This window comes from Hemiscyllium ocellatum, chromosome 22 (genome assembly GCF_020745735.1).
Source record: "Hemiscyllium ocellatum isolate sHemOce1 chromosome 22, sHemOce1.pat.X.cur, whole genome shotgun sequence".
NCBI lineage: Eukaryota > Metazoa > Chordata > Chondrichthyes > Orectolobiformes > Hemiscylliidae > Hemiscyllium > Hemiscyllium ocellatum.
Genome location: NC_083422.1, coordinates 8,256,379 through 8,275,681, shown reverse-complemented (window position 1 = coordinate 8,275,681; position 19,303 = coordinate 8,256,379). Strand labels below are relative to the sequence as shown.

The following is a 19,303-nucleotide window of genomic DNA, read 5'->3' as shown; positions in this document are numbered from 1 at the left end:
GTGTATGTCTCAGAGATACCTGTAATCATGAACAAAAATGAAATAAAAAATTGCTGATGCTAGAAATCAGAAACAAAATCAGAAATTGCTGGAGAAACTCAGAAGGTCTCACAGCATTTATGTAGAGAAAGCATAGGTAGCTTTTCATTATAAAGTTATTCAACTAGCTGTGTTGAGTTATACCAACATATACCAACCTGCATATAGCAACCCCCCTCAATTTCATAACTGAAGTTCTGAAGAAAGGTCACTGGACCCAAGATGCTAATTAGACCTTCTCACCACAGATAAGACCAAACCTGCTGAGTTTTTCCAGCAATTGTTTGAACCTGTAATCCTGGTTGGGTTCGAATCATGAAGGATGGAGCTTCAACTGGAATACACGCAGGGTAAGACAGAGCCTAAGACAATCCTGAGGAATGAGATATGGCTTTGAAAGCAAAAGTTAGTAAACAATTTATTCAGCATTAAGAGGGAGATAGACAGCAATGAAGGTGATCAAGTTGAAAGATTAAAATGGAATTCTGCTGGAAAACAGGGAATCTTTTCAAGGTGGGCTTACCTTCAAGAGAATTGACAGTAAACACCTGAACAAAAGCAAAATGTGGAAGACGCTGGAAACCTGAAACAAAAAACTGAGAATGCTGGAGAAACTCAGAAGGTCCAGCAGCATCTTTGAAAAGAGAAACGGAGCTAACATTTCAAGTCCAGTTTGACTCAATAGTTTGTGTAATAAATAATTAAATAATAACACTCAAACTTCAATGCACTGTTTCAAATAGATGGTCTATTTGACCATCTAATAAGTAGACCATCTATTCACGGGTGCTCTATTCTCTTATGTTCTTTAATATCAATCATCATTTATCCTCAAAATCATTTGGAGGAACATGTATGGCTGATCAAATCCATCCAGTTCTCTTACCAGTTGCTGAACTTTGTCCTTAAACATACATGTTTATAACAGAAATGTCATCCCTCTGACAAGTAATTGATGCAGCCCTCCACCTTTGATTGTACCACCTCAATCTTTTCAGCTTCTACAAACCCATCCCCGCAGACCTGCAAAGCGCAGGATTTTTGATCACTTACTCCTCCTGGGTCAGAGGATAGTCCATTGTTAAACTAGGGAATAACATCACCTGTTTGATGCTATTCTCTGAAAGGTTGGCAAAAGGGCCTTGCTCCAGTGACAGTTTTAATAGTTACATTCTCAAAACACAGACACAGATTTAGTGGAACCCAATGTATTGCATACAGTGTTGTTTGTAAGTCTGGTTACAGCGTGACCACAGGAGTTCCGTCCAGAGCACGGATATAAATTTAAATAAACATGTCACGGTCTGATCTATGCAGCTACTTACTAAGTGAGTATTTCTATAAAACCGTTCAGTTGTGTCTGCGTATGAATAATTTTCTTCCGTATTTGATTTATTTAGCTGACAGTTTCTTTTAAAAATTAATTTAGAAGTCCTTTCCACGACTGAAGACAGGCAGGGATTCAAAGCTTAGTAAATGGACAAAACTGTCTTTGCAGCACAGCAGCTGAACCCTTCAATGTTGACGTACCTTCAGTTGAATGTGTTCTTCCTGCAGGATAGGTTACAGGATGGTTGGACTTCAATACCCTTCTTGTCGCCCTCATGAGAATCTGTTGAATCTGAACCTGAAGGCAAATACAAAGCTATCATTCATCTCGAGAGGATAAGAATACAAAAGCAGGGGTGTAATTCGGAGGCTCCAGAAGGCTCTGGTCAGACCACATTTAGAGCACTATGAGCAATTTTGGGCTCCATACCTCGGGAAAGATGTATTGTCCCTGGAGCGTATTCAGAGGATGTTCATGAGAATGAGCCTAGGAATGAAAGGCTAGACATTTGAGGAAGCTTTGAGGACTCTGGGGCTATACTCGATAGAGTTTAGAAGGATGGGGGGGGGGGCAGCCTGATTGAAACTTACTGAACGGCCTGGACAGAGTGAGTGTTGGGAAGATGTTTCCATTGGCAGGAGAGATGAGGACCCGAAGGCACAGCTTTAGAGTAAAGGAAAGACCCTTTAGAATGGAGGTAAGGGGAAACTTCTTCAGCCAGGGTGTAGGGGATCTATGGAATTCATTGTGGAGGCCAAGTCATTGGGTATATTTAAAACGGAGGTAGATAAGTTCTTGATTGTCAAGGGAATCAAAGGTTATGAGGAAAGATCGAGAAAATGGGGTTGAAAAACCTAACAGCCATGATCGAATGGTGGATCAGAATCCATGGACCAAATGACCTAATTTCTGCTCCTATGTCTTATGGTCTTATGATATTATGAATTTCTCTCTCACTGAAAGATTTCCTTTTTAACCTACTGTTTACCTGACATTCTCTATCCAATGCATCTGGGTAGATCCCTTTTCAACTCAGCCTTTATCCAGTTGAGTATCTTCGTAATTATCTCTAACTGCCTCTTATTTGCAGCTGTTTCCAAAAGCAGCTCCAACCCTGAGTGCCAGGACTTCCACCAGGAGCATGGCAAGGGTGCTGAAGCCACCCCTGCATGTACCAACTTCTCCCCCCTGCCAGAGGGAAAGTTCAATGAATAAAACAATCATATTTGGAAATTGTAGTGATTGGAATGAGGTCAGCCAGGTGGATCTCATAGAATATGAGTTTCCTGACTGGGGCTGTTAACCTGGTCCAATCAGGGAGCCCTGGCTGACAGATATACACTGGAGCATCAGGGGTTCTGCTCACTCTAGAGCTGGTTCTGTGCTAGCTGGGTCAGTGTCACTTAATATGCATTGTGTGTCACTTGGTGATGGGATACTGGCCATCATGGAATTATTTCAGTGGTGACAAGACTGGGATTAATGATGTGACCATGCAAAACCCAACTGGATGTCAGATACTACGACTGGCTTTGTCATTAGAAAATGTGGCAAATGAACCTTTTGAATTACAGGATCTTCCAATGGAGATAGACAGCCTTATCTGTCCAAGTGAGTTTGGGGAATTGCATAACCTCACTCAGAACAGATCCTGAACAGAGGGACTCTAGGTCAGCCCACAGCAAAACCCAAAACAAAGCCAAGCCGTGGCCAAACGGTTAGAATTTTCTGAAGGATCCGTGCCAACAGGCCACTGTAGTTGCAGCTGGTATGTGGACTCGAGACAGCAAAAGAATCCCAATCGGTCTGAATTGAGGAAGAGAACTCATATTCTGGATTGGTGGTGCTGGAAGAGCACAGCAGTTCAGGCAGCATCCGAGGAGCAGTAAAATTGATGTTTCGGGCAAAAGCCCTTCATTTGGAGATGCTGGTGTTGGACTGGGGTGTACAAAGTTAAAAATCACATGCACACAACACCAGGTTATAGTCCAACAGGTTTAAGTGGAAACACGCTCCTTCATCAGGTGGTAGTGGAGGGCTCAATCCTAACACACAGAATTTATAGCAAAAATTTACAGTGTGATGTGACTGAAATCATACATTGAAAAATGATTGTCTGTTAAGCCTTTCACCGGTTAGAATACCGTGATAGTTTCACTTCTTTCATGTGTAAATCACAAAACCTTTTTTTAAAAAAAGTTGCATTCTCGGGTTAGCTGTTAACAATGGTGATAGCTAGACAGTATGTTGAAGGTGTTGGCTCCCTGTGTTCTCTGTCTATGCCATGATGTTTAGATTGATTCTAATCTAAAAAGTGAGATAACGGAGTTCTATATGAATGCATGCAGTTTTTGAACGAAGTACAATGTAACCCTGCAAGTACAAATTCACCCCACAAAATATATGTGTGCATGTGGGTCTTTGTCTGTCTCTGTGTGTCTGTCTGTCTGGGTTGGGGGTTGTTAGTGTGAGAAAGTGTATGTGTGTGTGTGTATTGAGTGCAGAGTGTTTTAAGTCCGTGAGGGGGTGCATGTGTGAGTGTGGGAGTGTGTGTGTCTGTAAGGGTGTGTGTGGGTGTCTGTGTGCGCGTCTGTGTATATGTGTGCCGGTGTGTATGTGTGTAGAGGAGTGCCTGTGTGTGTGTGTGAGAGTGTGTGTGTAGTGCAATGGTGGTCACCTGTAATGTGACATGAACCCAAGGTCCCGGTTGAGGCCCTCCCTATGGGTACCGAACTTAGCTATCAGCTTCTGCTCGGCCAATTTTCTCTGCTGCCTGTCCCGAAGTCCACCTTGGAGGATGGTCACCCGAAGGTCTGAGGTCGAATGTCCTGGCCCACTGAAGTGCTCCTCCCCAACTGGGAGGGAGCCCTTCTGTCTGTTGATTGTTGTGCGGTGCCCATTCATCCGTTGTCATAGCCTTTGCTCAGTTTTCCCAATGTACCATGCCTCCGGGCATCCTTGCCTGCAATGTATAAGATAGACAATGTTGTCTGAGTCACATGAGTACCTGCCATGTACAAGGTGGGAGGTGTCCCCACGTGTAATAGTGGTATCTATGTCCACACTCTGACATGTCTTGCAGCGCTTACCGTGACAGGGTGGTATGGAGTTGTCCTGAGAGCCGGGCAGCTTGCTACGAACGATCTGTTTGAGGTTTGGCGGTTGTTTAAAGGCAAGTAGTGAAGGTGTGGGGAAGGTCTTGGTGAGGTGCTCATCCTCATTGATAATGTGTTGCAGGTCATGAAGAACATGGCGTAATTTTTCTACCTCTGGGAAGTACTGAACAAAAAAGGGTGCCCTGTCGGTTGCAGCACGTCTCTGTCTCCTGAGGAGGTTGTTACGGTTTCTTGCTGTGGTACGTCGGAACTGGCGGTCAATGAGTTGGGTATCATACCCCGTTCTTGTGAGAGCATCCCTGAGTACTTGTAGGTGTCTGTCACGTTCACCCTCATCTGAGCAGATCGGTTGTATGCGTAGGGCTTGTCTTTGTTCTAAATACCTGGAAGTTTTTCACAAAGGTCTAGAGACTATCAAAGGGGCCAAGGCCACCTTGCATGTTGATCAAGAAGCAATTCCACCATTTGGGAAGGTCTGCCCACTGCCATTTTCCTTATATACAAAAGTAGAAACAGAAATCAGGAGCCTGAAAAGTGAAGGAATCATGAAACCAGTGCAGTTTGCAGAATGAGCACCACCAGTTTTACCGAATGTGAAGCCTGATGATGGGTCAGTTTGCCTTTGTGGGGATTTTAAACAACTGGTAAATCGTTTTTCACAGGTGGTTAAATACCAAATCCCTCATATAAAAGACTTATATGTAAAGCTGGAGGGAGAGCTGACCTTCACAAGTTTGGACGTGAGTCATGAGTATCTGCAGTTGTGATTAGGTGAGGATTCCCTGAAATATGCTACAATCAACACCCATAAGGGCTTCCATCAATATACAAGACTGCCTTTTGGGGTGTCATCAGCAGATGCCATTTTCCAGCAGACAATGAAGAACATTTTGCAAGGTCTACCCCAAGTCACCATTTATCAGGATAATGTGTTAATGACAGGGAAGACCTGTAAGGAGTATTTAGAGAACTTGGACAAGTGCTTAAATGTTTCACACTGGCCATCAAGACAGCTATTACCAAAATCCCTAGGGACTACAGGTTATGTAGCAACATACACATTTACATGCATGTTATGGTCCAGAACTTTGAATAATAATGGTAGAGCCTTCCATTTATTTTCTATTGCACGGCTCACCTGGAGTTTCTCCATTCGAACTGCCTGTTATTGAGGTATTTTGGAAGGACTTACAAATTCATAATCATCCTTTATGGCTATATTATGAATGTATCATCATTGGTCATCATGTTCTAAAGTGACTTCTGGCTACCCACTGCACCACATGGATTGGTTGGACTCTATAACTCCAGTTGCACAACAAACTTAAATAGTGATTAATACCAAATAATCTCTCTGTGACACTGATGGAATGATACACTGGCTGCCCTATCCTCTACAACTAAAGCTACACTTCAAACAGTACTTTGTAATCTGTAACAATATTTACAGACTTGCTACATAAATGCAAGTCTTTCTTTAATTTGTCTTTCCATGTCTTTCTTGAAATCATTGTAGCTAGGAATATCAATTTGTTTAATGAAGGTCCCAAAAGTGTATTGGATAATTATTTAGGATAGAAACAATATGCAAAGGTATGGAAGGAGAAAGCAGGAGTTTGGCTGTAAGTGATAATGTTTATTTGAAGAGTCAGATGGGCTGAATGGCCTTCTTCTTTGTAGTGACATTTCTGTGATTCATATCCTTTCCCTGGTCCAGAACAGTTCCTGCTGTTTCAGTATACCATAATCCCAAATGTCTACATTTGTGCCTGAAATGCAAAAAACTTTAGTTACTATGCTCTGGATATTTTCATAGATGCACTCCACATCCTCATGTCTGCCCACCGTTCCATCATCCCACTTCATGTCTAACCTTTTCCATTTTTAAACAACATTTTATTCTAATGCTGTTATCTCTCTGAGTGCTTTTTTTAAATCTAGTATATTCCATCCAATGCTTCATCTTGGTACCCTTCTTTAGCCAAGTTAGTTTAATACTTTCCCAAGAACTCTAGTTAACCTTCCTGTGCAGATATTCGTTCCAGCTTTATTGTTCCTGGTGAGGAGTAATGCAGAACCAAGGAATACATTTGGTGCCTTCCACAGCTATGGGCACAACAGGACATAGGGCTGATGGAGACTTAATCTGTTAGCTTGCTCTCTCTCCATGGATGCTATCTGACCTACTGTGATCTCCAACATTTTTGTTTTCAGGATACAAGGCGTCTTTTAGATATCAATAATAATTTTCAAAATTTAATTAGCATGCTATCTTTTTGAGTCGATGGTACTTGTTTTGGGATCCTTTCTTTTGTGATTGGACCACTCATATTCGTGATGCTTTGAAAGAGGCACGACTGACTTAGTTAATTTGGTCAGCCTGGGACAATCCAGTCACTTTGTGAATCAGTAAAATACCTAACATTTTTAAGGTGCAGCCATCCATCTTGCAACAGTCTCTCTCCCTCTACAACTGGTCTCAAGTTTTAGACTTGACCTTTAATTATTTAATGTCAGCAGATGAACAATAAAATGTATGGGAATATCGATAGTGCTTCATTTCAATATGCTTGTGCAGCTTACACTAATGAGATGGAATCACTTTAACCAGATATTCTTTTCAAACTTCTGAAAGTTGAAACTTGGAAAATGAGATAAGTTTGCATTCCAAGAGTAATGTGAACATCTGCAATATTTTACTGAATATTCCCTTTTTAAAAAGTTGTCAATATGTTTAGATAATCAGTGATGTGAATCCACATGTTTTCAATCAGATTTAGTGTAACTTTTATCATGGAATAAATGTTTCAAACATATAAATGTAAAACAAATTGAAGAAGCTACAGCCTTGGTTTCTATGGAGGGATTCATTGCAGCAATTAGAAAAATAGTGTAAATTGGAATCATATTTAGGAAAGAAGGATAGTTTCTTTATTTGAAGGTTTGCAACCTACAGCTCCAATACTTTTTCAGTGCACCAAAATATAATTTAAACAACTGAAAAAAATTAAGTCAATAAGATAAGAATCAGGATTTAATTATGAATCATGATGCTGCAATTTATGATATCAAATGATTAGCAAAAATGTAAACTTGCTGGAAAGAAACAATTCCTAGTGATATAGCTATACCATTGTTTTAGATACAGTAATGCTTTTGCCTCAAGAAAAAAAGTTATTGTATTATTATATCGTACTATTCCTGTATCCAACATTACTGAGATTATAGGATATTCTGAATGTGCAAGTGTTATTAACCAGATCAGACCCCGTCAAAATATTTTAAGAAGGTAGCCAAGACCCTAACTTTTTCTTATTTTAAATGTAGGAGTGAAGAGCATGTTCCAGATGTGTTGTGACTGGTCAAACTACTCAACATTAAGCAGAACACAATTTATTTAAACACTATAGTCAAAATACAAACAGTAGAAAGAAGAATTTAGAATAACAACTTTTGGAAAGCTTAACCAAATAATAGATACAGTAGCTATTACTAATTAGATGTTTCCTGCACATCTACCCTCCTCATCTACTGCATCCATTGCTATTGATGTGGTCTCCTGTACATAGGGGAGACAGGACACCCACTCACAGAGTGGATCAGGGAATATCCCTGGTCAGCAGGCACCAAACAGCCCCACTGCCCTGTGACCAACTACTTCAACTCCCCTTTACACTCCCCCAAGGACATATAAATCCAGGGTGTCCTCCACATCCAAATCAAAGCCACCCACCAACTGGAGGAAGAAGCTTCATGATCTGCCACGGGATCCTGGAACCACATGGCATCAACATTGTCTTCACCAGTTTCCAAATCTCCCCAACCCCACCTCATTCCAGATCCAACCCTCCAACTCAGTACCATCCTCTTGACCTGTCCGACCTGTCCATCTTCCTTCCCACCTATCCATCCCACACTCCCAAACCACCTATTACAATTACCTCCCACCTGCATCTACCAATTGCCATCCCACTACCTTTCCCCCAGCTCCCTGCCCCATTTATCTATCAGTCCCCTTCCCCTTCCACACTCCTGTTGAAGGGCTTATCAACTCTCCTGCTCCTCAGATGCTGCCTGACTTGCTATACTTTTCAGCACCACACCTTTTGACTCTGACTCTCTGCAGTCCTCACTTTCTCCAATATAGTAACATCCCATAAACACACCCCTTGGCAAAAAGGCATATTCAGGTACAAATTGTTACATGCAGTTCTTCAATCCAGGAGGAAACAACATCAAGATTTCAGACAAAATAGCAGCTAGAAATCATTTACTGAAGCTTCCAACCTGTTGGGACCCCAAACAACTCTGACTGCTTCAGCTAAAACAAACCTAGAAAGACTAGTCTGTGAGAACTTCCATTATTCCAACTGTTTAAAAAAAACCTAAAGGCCTCTTAAGTTACTTACTTAAGCCATTTACAGAAGCAGGTTCCACATGTCTGATTTTACAAGCTCTCTTCAAAAAAAAACCCAGGACAAAATGACCTTTTTAAAGTGACAGCATTGCCACAGTTAGTAAAGGTTTTTAATTTGTCACTGTATGGTTATGGCTTGGTGGTTGTATTCTGGTCTTTGAATCCCACTCAAGACCTAAATTGATGCTCAGTACCTAGTACAATATTGAGGGCGAGCTGGAGGTACGGTTGTTCTAATTCATAAATGGCAGAGGGGTTAAACAGATATTTTGCATCAGTCTTTATAGTGAACGATACTTTGAATATCCCACTATTATTCGAGAATATGGGAGAGGATTTAAGTGAAAAAGTATCTTGAAATGGTTAAAGGTGGATAAATCCCCAGGACCTGATCAGGTGTACCCAAGAACTCTGTTGGAAGCTAGGGAAGTGATTATTGGACCTTCTGCTGAGATATTTGTATCATCGATAATCACAGGTGAGGTGCTGGAAGATTGGAGGTTGGCAAACATGGTGCCACTGTTTAAGAAGGGCGGTAAAGACAACCCAGGGAACTATAGACCAGTGAGCCTGACCTCGGTGGTGGGCAAGTTGTTGGAGGGAATCCTGAGGGACAGGATCTACATGTATTTGGAAAGGCAATGACTGATTCGGGATAGTCAATATGGCTTTGTGCGTGGGAAATCATGTCTCACAAACTTGATTGAGTTTTTTGAAGAAGTAACAAAGAAGATTGATGAGGGCAGAGCAGTAGATGTGATCCATATGGACTTCAGTAGGGCGTTCGACAAAGTTCCCCATGGGAGACTGATTAGCAACGTTAGATCTCACGGAATAAGAGAAAACTAGACATTTGAATACAGAACTGGCTCAAAGATAGTAGACAGAGGATGGTGGTAGAGGGTTGTTTTTCAGACTGGAGGCCTGTGACCAGTGGAGTGCCACAAGGATCGGTGCTGGGCCCTCTACTTTTTGTCATTTACATAAATGATTTGGATGCGAGCATAAGAGGTACAATTAGCAAGTTTGCAGATGACACCAAAATTGAAGGTGTAGTGGACAGCGAAGAGGGTTACCTCAGATTACAACAGGATCTGGACCAGATGGGCCAATAGGTTGAGAAGTGGCAGATGGAGTTTAATTTATATAAATGCGAGGTGCTGCATTTTGGGAAAGCAAATCTTAGTAGGACGTATACACTTAATAGTAAGGTCCTGGGGAGTGTTGCTGAACAAAGAGACCTTGGAATGCAGGTTAATAGCTCCTTGAAAGTGGAGTCGCAGGTAGATAGGATAGTGAAGGCGGCGTTTTGTATGCTTTCCTTTATTGGTCAGAGTGGAGGAGAAAGTGAGGTCTGCAGATGCTGGAGTATCAGAGCTGAAAATGTGTTGCTGGAAAAGCGCAGCAGGTCAGGCAGCATCCAAGGAACAGGAAATTCGACGTTTCGTTCATCAGGAAATAAGCCTGATGAAGGGCTTGTGCCCGAAACGTCAAAGTTCCTGTTCCTTGGATGCTGCCTGACCTGCTGCGCTTTTCCAGCAACACATTTTCAGCTCTTTATTGGTCAGAGCATTGAGGACAGAGGTTGGGAGGTCATGTTGTGACTGTAGAGGACATTGGTTAGGCCACAGTTGGAATACTGCGTGCAATTCTCATCTCCTTCCTATCGGAGAGATGTTGTGAAACTTGAAAAGGTTCAGAAAAGATTTACAAGGATGTGCCAGGGTTGGAGGATCTGAGCTATAGGGAGAGGCTGAACAGGCTGGGGCTGTTTTCCCTGGAGCATCGGAGGCTGAGGGGTGACCTTACAGAGGTTTACAAAATTATGAGGGACATGGATAGGATAAATAGACAAAGTCATTTCCCTGGGGTCGGGGACTCCAGAACTAGAGGGCATAGATTTAGGGTGAGAGGGGAAAGATATGAAAGAGACCTAAGGGGCAACTTTTTCATGCAGAGGGTGGTACGTGTATGGAATGAGCTGCCAGAGGATGTGGTGGAGGCTGGTACAATTGCAACATTTAAGAGGCATTTGGATGGGTGTATGAATAGGAAGGGTTTGGAGGGGAATGGGCCGGGTGCTAGCAGGTGAGACTAGTTTGGGTTGGGATATCTGGTCGGCATGGACAGGTTGGACCGAAGTGTCTGTTTCCATGCTGTACATCTCTATAACTCTATGACTCTAGACTAACTCATAGGAGTAGAGGCAGATAAGTCCCCTGATACCAATGACTTGCATCCTAGGATCTTAAAAGAGGTAGCTACAGAGATAGTAAATACAAAGGTCATAATTTTCCAAAAATACATGGATTCTGAATAAGTACCAGAGGATCGGAAACCTGTCAATGTGACACATATTCAAAAAGACAAAAAGGTGGGTCACTATAGGCCTAACATCCATTGTTAGAAAAATATTGGAATCTGTTATTAAGGACATCTGAAAGATTATAACTTAATCAAACAGAGTCTGCATAACTTAACGAAAGGAGAATTGTGTCTAATTTAATAGAATTTTTTTATTGAGGAAATCTCAAATGAACAAAGAGGAACCAATAGGTGTGTTTTATTTGGACTCAAGGATTAGTGAAAGGGCTGGAAACTGGGCATGAAGGATGTCCAGTTGAAAATGTGTTGCTGGTTAAAGCACAGCAGGTCAGGCAGCATCCAAGGAATAGGAAATTCGACGTTTCGGGCATAAGCCCTTCATCAGGAAGCCCTTCCTATTCCTTGGATGCTGCCTGACCTGCTGTGCTTTAACCAGCAACACATTTTCAACTGTGATCTCCAGCATCTGCAGACCTTATTTTTTACATGAAGGATGTCCAATCCACCATGCTCCTATTTTTAACGATGGAGCAGACTTGAGAGGCACAGTGGCCTCCTCCTGCTCCTTTTTCTCACACTTACTGTTAGCCAAAATTTAATTTTAATTTTATGCATGTTAATTCTCATGCATGTAAAAATAGTGAAATTTGGTAATTCAGAATACAAATCGATTTTAATTTTGATTTTGTTTTCAAACATAAACCGAATGCGTGCGTTTTATTTATTGCATATGTAAATTATGCATTTCCTCCAAAAGACAATTTACAAAGTATTTGGTTAAAGAATGCCAAGGTTTTGTGTCCCTAGAGTTTTAATGGTGAGTAATTCTTGTTGCAGGGTGGGCTGGGCGGGGCGCCTGCGCGCTGTGGCCCGGCCGGTTGCCATGGTGCCAGGCCGCCGTTGCCATGGTACCGGCTGCCGCCGCCATGATCGCTCCCCGCATGAAGTCGCGGTCAGGCCGTTCTCAGGTCGAGGGCTCAACCTCTCAGGTCGCTCACAACCACATTTCCCGCAAAATCTACGACAAAGATATCTCAGGACAGCAGGCGGTAGGTGAGCGCCCGCGATACGGGCTGGGAGGAGGACTCTCTCCCGGAGAGCCGTCACCGAGCGGCTGCATCCTGCCCTGTCTGACCACACCCCCCCCCGTGAACCCCCACAAACCCCAGTCAACCCGTCAACTCCCACCCCACCCCTGACCCCCCAACCCCTGACCCCCCCAACTCATGTCCCCCACCAACCCCTGTCCCCCTCCAACCCCTGTCCCCCTCCAACCCTTGTCCCCCAACCCCTGTCCCCCCAACTCCTGACCCCCCAACCACTGTCCAGCCCACCCCCAAACCCTGTTCCCCCAACCCCTTTCACCCCCTACCCCAACGCCTGTCTCCCCCACCCCACCCCCAACTCCTGACCCCCAACCCCTGTCCCCCCAACTCCGTCCCCCAACCCCAACCGACCCCCAGCCCCTGTCCCCCCAGCCCCTGTCCCCCCAACCCCTGTCCCCTCAACCCTTGTCCCATCCAACCCTTGTCACCCCCAATCCCTGTCACCCCCAACCCCTGTCACCCCCCCACCCCTGTCCCCTCCAACCCCTGTCCCCCTCCATCCCTTGACCCCCTTACCTCTGTCTCCCCAACCCCTGTCCCCCCCAGCCCCTGTCCCCCCAACCCCTGACCCCCAACCCCTGACCCCCAACCCATGACCCCCAACCCCTGTCCCCCCAACCCTTGTCCCATCCAACCCCTGTCACCCCCAACCCCTGTCACCCCCAATCCCTGTCACCCCCAACCCCTGTCACCCCCCCCACCCTTGTCCCCTCCAACCCCTGTCCCCTCCAACCTCTGTCCCCCTCCATCCCTTGACCCCCTTACCTCTGTCTCCCCAACCCCTGTCCCCCAACCCCTGTCCCCCCCAACCTCTGTCCCCCCAACTTCTGTCCCCCCAACCCCTGACCCCCAACCCTGCCCCGTCTGACCACCCCCCCGTGAACCCCCACAAACCCCAGTCAACCCGTCAACTCCCATCCCACCCCCCCACCCTTGTCCCCCCAACTCTTGTCCCCCCAACCCTTGTCCCCCCAACCACTGTCCACCCCCAACCCCTGGTCCCCCCAACTCTTGTCTCCCCAACCCTTGTCCGCCCCAACCCGTCCTCCCAACCTCTGTCCCCCCAACTGTTGTCACCCCAACCCCTGTCACCCCCAACCTCTGTCCCCTCCAACCTCTGTCCCCTCCAACCCTTGTCCCCTCCAACCCTTGTCCCCCCCAACCTCTGTCCCCCCCAACCTCTGTCCCCCCCAACCCCTGTCACCCCCCCACCCCTGTTCCCCTAACCCATGTCCGCCTCCAACCCCTGTCTGCCTCCAACCCCTGTCCCCCCCAACCCTTGTCCCCCCAACCCCTGACCCCCAAACCCTGTCCAGCCCATCCCCAACCCCTGTCACCCCCTACCCCAACGCCTGTCTCCCCCACCTCACCCCCAACTGTCCCCCAACCCCTGACCCCCAACCCCTATCACCCCAAACCCTGTCACCCCCAACCCCTGTCACCCCCAACCCCTGTGCTCCTAACCCCTCTACCCCAACCCCTGTTACCCCCTATCCCCAACCCCTGTCCCCCACCAACCCCTGACCCCCAACCCCTGACCCCCAACCTCTGTACCCCCAACCTCTGTCCCCCCAACCCCTGTCCCCCCCAACCCCTGTCCCCCAACCCCTGTCCCCCCAACCCCTGTCACCCCCTACCCCAACACCTGTCTCCCCCACCCCACCCCCAACCGACCCCCAACCCCTGTCCCCCAACCCCTGACCCCCCAACTCCTGTCACCCCAACCCCTGTCCTCCTAACCCCTCTACCCCCATCCCCTGTCACCCACCCATCCCCAACCCCTGTCCCCCCCAACCCCTATCCCCCCAACCCCTATCCCCCCAACCCCTATCCCCCCAACCCCTGTCCCCCCCAACCTCTGTCCCCCCAACCCTTGTCCCCCTGCCCCTGTCCCCAACCCCTGACCCCCCAACCCCTGTCACCCCAACTCCTGTCCTCCTAACCCCTCTACCCCATCCCCTGTCCCTCACCAACCCCTGATCACCCAACCCCTGATCACCCAACCCCTGTCCACCAACCCCTGTCCCCACCAACCTCTGTCCCCCAACTGTTGTCACCCCTAACCCCTGTCACCCCGCCCACCCCTGTCCCCTCCAACCCCTGTCCGCCTCCAACCCCTGTCCCCCCCCAACCTTTGTCCCCCCAACCCCTGTCACCCCCTACCCCAACACCTGTCTCCCCCACCCCAGTCCCTGTCCCCCCAACCTCTGTCCCCCCCAACCCCTGACCCCCCAAACCCTGTCACCCCCAACCCCTGTCCTCCTAACCCCTCTACCCTCCAACCCCTGTCACCCCCCATCCCCAACCCCGTCCCCCCCAACCCCTGTCCCCCCAACCCCTGTCCCCCCAACTGTTGTCACCCCCAACCCCTGTCCCCCAACCCCTGACCCCCAACCCCTGTCCCATCCAACCCTTGTCACCCCCCAACCCCTGTCCCCTCCAACCCCTGTCCCCTCCAACCCCTGTCCCCTCCAACCCCTGTCCGCCTCCAACCCCTGTCCGCCTCTAACCCTTGTCCCCCCAACCCTTGTCCCCCCAACTCCTGTCCCTCCAAACCCTGTCCAGCCCACCCCCAACCCCTGTCCTCCCTAACCCCTGCCCCCCAACCCCTGTCCCCTCAACCCCTGTCACCCCCATCCCCAACCCCTGTCCCTCAAACCCGTCACCCCCACCCCCAACCCCTGTCCCCCCCAACTCCTGTCCCCCCAATCCCTGTCACCCCAACTCCTGTCACCCCCAACTCCTGTCCCCCCACCGCCCCAACCCATCCCCCCAATCCCTGGCACCCCTCCACCCCCAAACCCCCGTATCATCCCCCCACCCCGTCATTCCCCCAAACCCCTGTCACCCCCCCACTCCATCACCCCCAACCCCTGTCACCCCCAAACCCCGTCATCCCAAACCCCTGTCACCCCCTACGCCTCAATCACCCCCCCAAACCCCTGTCACCCCTCCAACCCCTGTCACCCCCCGCACCCTGTCACTCCCCAACCCCTGTCACCACTCCACAAAACCCCAACACCCCCACCCGTCACCCCCCACCCATCACCCCCCCACCCCGTCACCCACCATCCCGTCATAAGCCCTGCCCGTCACCCCTAAACCCCCATCACCTCCCACCCCAACCCCGTGTCACACCCCCAACTCCTGTCACCCCCACCCCCGCCGCCCCCAAATCCCCTGTTACCCCCCCAAACCCCCGTCACCCCCACCCCTAAACCTCGCCCCCAAAGCTCGCCACCTCAACCCCGACACCTCCCAACCCGTTACCCCACCTACCCCCAATCCCCATCACCCTAATCCTTTCTCTCCAACCTCTGTGATTCCCCCAACCCCCATGACCTCCCAACACCCATTTGATCATCCATTAAACTCCCCAATAAAAGTCCCTATTAACACTTCCATCAATACCCCATTCTCACCCCCATCAGCCCCCTCCAACAACCCACTGATCAACCCCCAAGATTTCCCATTAACGTTATCATCAACACCCCATCAATCACCCACCATCAAAACACACTCATGATCTCCCCAGTCATTTCCTCAACAAACTCCCTTCACCCTCTATCAACCTCCCAACATCCTCCTCATCCCAGTCAACTCTCAGCCCCATTCCAGTCAATTTCCCAGCAAACACCCCCATCAACCTCATCAAATCTTGCCCCCCCATCCTCAACAACTTGCCATCATTGGTTACACAGCACTAGGGACCCGAGTTTGTTTCCAGTCTCGGGCGACTGTCTGTGTGGAGTTTGCACATTCACCCCTGTGTCTGTGTGAGTTTCCTCCGAGTTCCTCCCACAATCCAAAGATGTGCAGGTTAGGTGAATTGGCCATGCTAAATTGCCTATAATGTGCAGGGATGTGTATGTTAGGCACATTAGTCAGGGGTAAATGTAGAGTCATAGGGTCGACGAATGGGTCTGGGTGAATTCCTCCTTGGAACGTCAGTGTGGACTTGTTGGGCCAAAAGGCCTGTTTCCACATGTAGGGATTCTGTGATTCTATGAGAATCAGAGTTACATTTCAACTTGAATATGGCTGTTTAGAATTGATGGAAGGAAGAAGTGTGATGAGCTCTCTGCCATTGGAAAAGTGTGTGTTTGGGAAAAGATAAAAAGTTATCAGGGATAGGCAAAAATGTGGATTGGAGATTGCAGTCAAATCAGCTATTATTGAAAGCCTGGGTAGGTTTGAAGGACTGAATGGCCTACTACTCCTTGTTTGTATGTCTTTAAATGGTAAAGATATTATGGAACAGAAGGAAAAGGGAATGATAATGGTTGTAGTGAAGGGGCAAAGCATTTGTTAAGAGTATGTTTGAATGACAAAATAATAACAACTCTGCTTGAAAGCAGTAACATGAAAAACAAGACTTAGACTGGGGATATGGCAAAAAAATCGAAATGAGGTCAAAGATCATGTTCTCAAATTGTTGACTTTAACATTAAGTCCATACAAAGATAGTAATGAAACAACAGATGGGTCTAGAACAGTTGGCAGTAGCAGAATTATTATCAATAGGTGATATCCAAGAAAAAGAACTAAATAACATACTAAACAAAGAAAGGGCCTCTAGTAATAATCCAAAATTGTTGTACTCATAGTTGAGTCTGGAAGGCTGAATGGTGAACTGAAAACTGAGCGACTCTTCCTCAAGCTTCTACTGAGCTTCATTGCCAAGTGTTGAGGCTGAAGTCAGAGTGGAATGGCATGGAAAAAGTAGATGACCACAAACTTAGGCTCTTGGGCTACAGACTGAACAGATGAGTTCAGTAAAGCAAACATCCAATCTGTCTTGGTCTCCCAAGTATACTGGAGACCATGCTGTGAGCATTGTATGCTGTATACTAATGTGAAAGAAATGCAAGTAATTTGCTGTTTCACCTAGAGGAAATGTTTGGAGCTTTGGATGATAAAAAGGGAGGTTTGCAATCTTTGGAGAAGATTCATAGTTCAGGTTGTGGATCAGGTTGTAAGTTTGCTCGCTGAGCTGGTAGAACATCATCACTGAGCTTCCGATGAAAGCTTCTGTCCCACATGCTATTTATACGTCTTGGTTTTTTGTGGTATGTGCCAGAACTTCTGGTTCTGTTTCTGAGAAGTTGATAAATGGGGTCCAAGTCTATGTGTTTGTTATTGGAGTACCAGTTTGAAATTTTTTATTCCTGATAACTTCAGGAATTCCCATGCATGCATTTGTTTATCCTGTCCCAGGATGGGTGTGTTGTCACAGTTGAACTGGTGTCCCTCTTCATCCATGTGTAGGAACACCAGTGATAGTTGGTCATTTCTTTTGGTGGCTAATTGGTGTTCATGTATCCTGGCGGCTAGTTTCCTGCTGGTTTGTCTAATGTAATGTTTGTTGAAAAGACAGAAATATCGCAATCCTACCAGCAGACAAAGGGTGCATGACCGTCATCCTGAACAGAACACAATACATTGAAAATGGAAACACACTACTCACAGATACCAATACCTACTAACAGGTCGTGATGGACCTGACTCCGCAACTGGAAAACTACATTACAGCACCCTGAGGAAACTACACAAGACGGGTGAAATTAACTAGACAGACCTCCAAAGAATGAAACCTGAAGGATCCAATACATCCTATTTCTACGGATTACCAAAGGTACATAAACAAGGGATGCCCCTCAGACCTATAGTCACCTCCTGGTACACCGACATAGAGACTAGCAAAGGAACTGCAATGCAAACTGAAACACCTAGTAGAAGACTCAACCCGCTCCATCCACTCTACCCAATAAGTCCTTTGCATAATCAAAAAACCAAGGTAGAGGACGACAAGGCCATGGTTTCTTTTGACATGATGGCCCTATTCACATCAATAAACATCACCCAGGCCAAGGAAACACGGGCCTCGCTGCTAGATGAACCAAGGACACAATCGACTGACAGCACCAACTCTATCAGCAAGGACAGCATCTTCAAACTAGTAGACATGGGACTCACAACCCACTTCACCTTCAATGACAAGATCTACAAACAAATCAACAGAGGATGCCTGTGTGATCACCAATATTAGGACTCTTAGCAGAAGAAATTATGCAGAGGTTAGGATGAACAGCCCTTTCCACAATCAAGCTCAAGCTTTGGGTCCATTATGTGGATGACACCTTTGTCATTACAAAGTGCAACAAATTAGAAGAAACCCACAAAGACAAAAAACACTTCCTTGTCAGTATCAAGTTCACCAAAGAGGAAGAGAACAACAAAAGACTCCCCTTTGTAAAAGTCACAGGAGAACGAAAAGGCAATGGAGAGCTACAGACCACCATCTACAGGCAAGCCATACACACTGACCAAATTATCAACTGCAGGAACAATCACATTCCTGATGCAGAGCTTATGTTCAAAACATCGACTTTGCTGCTCTTAAGATGCTGTCTGGCTGGCTGTGCTTTTGCAGCGTCACACTCTGATCTCCAGCATTTTGCAGTCCTCACTTTCCCGTACAGGAGCAATCATCCCACCTCTTACAAACGAAGCTGCATCAGGACATTATTTAAATGAGCCACAACATACTGGCCCACCCAGGAACTACGAGAAGCTGAAGAAAAACACCTATACAACATATTCAGGAACAACGGGTACCCAATAAGCACAGTCCGCCGATTCGTGCACAACAGACCTAAACAAGAAGACACAATGTGCCCAGAGACTCTAGCCACCCTGCCTTACATTCAAAGACATCTCGGAGATGACGACCAGATACCCAGGCCCCTCGGCACCATGGCAGCCCACAAACTTATCTCGACACTGAAACAGCTCCTGATGAATTTAAAGGACCCTGTACCAACAACCAGCAGAATGATCATCATATACAAAATACCCTGCATGAACTGCAACAAACATTACATTGGACAAACGGGCAGGAAGTTAGCCACCAGGATACATGAGCATCAACCAGCCACCAAAAGACACAACCAACCATCACTGGTATCCA

At 46.7% G+C, this 19,303-nt stretch overlaps 1 protein-coding gene across 1 annotated transcript in view; it reads left to right on the top strand.

Annotated features, from left to right (window-relative positions):
* The first annotated feature begins 361 nt into the window (after nt 1-361).
* The window catches only part of cabcoco1 (ciliary associated calcium binding coiled-coil 1), a 129,345-nt gene continuing 110,403 nt past the window's right edge, over nt 362-19,303 (top strand). The window contains exons 1-3 of the mRNA XM_060841767.1: nt 362-389; nt 2,460-2,540; nt 12,065-12,276. Of these exons, the coding sequence (XP_060697750.1) occupies nt 362-389; nt 2,460-2,540; nt 12,065-12,276 (321 nt within the window). The remainder of the gene's footprint in view (nt 390-2,459; nt 2,541-12,064; nt 12,277-19,303) is intronic.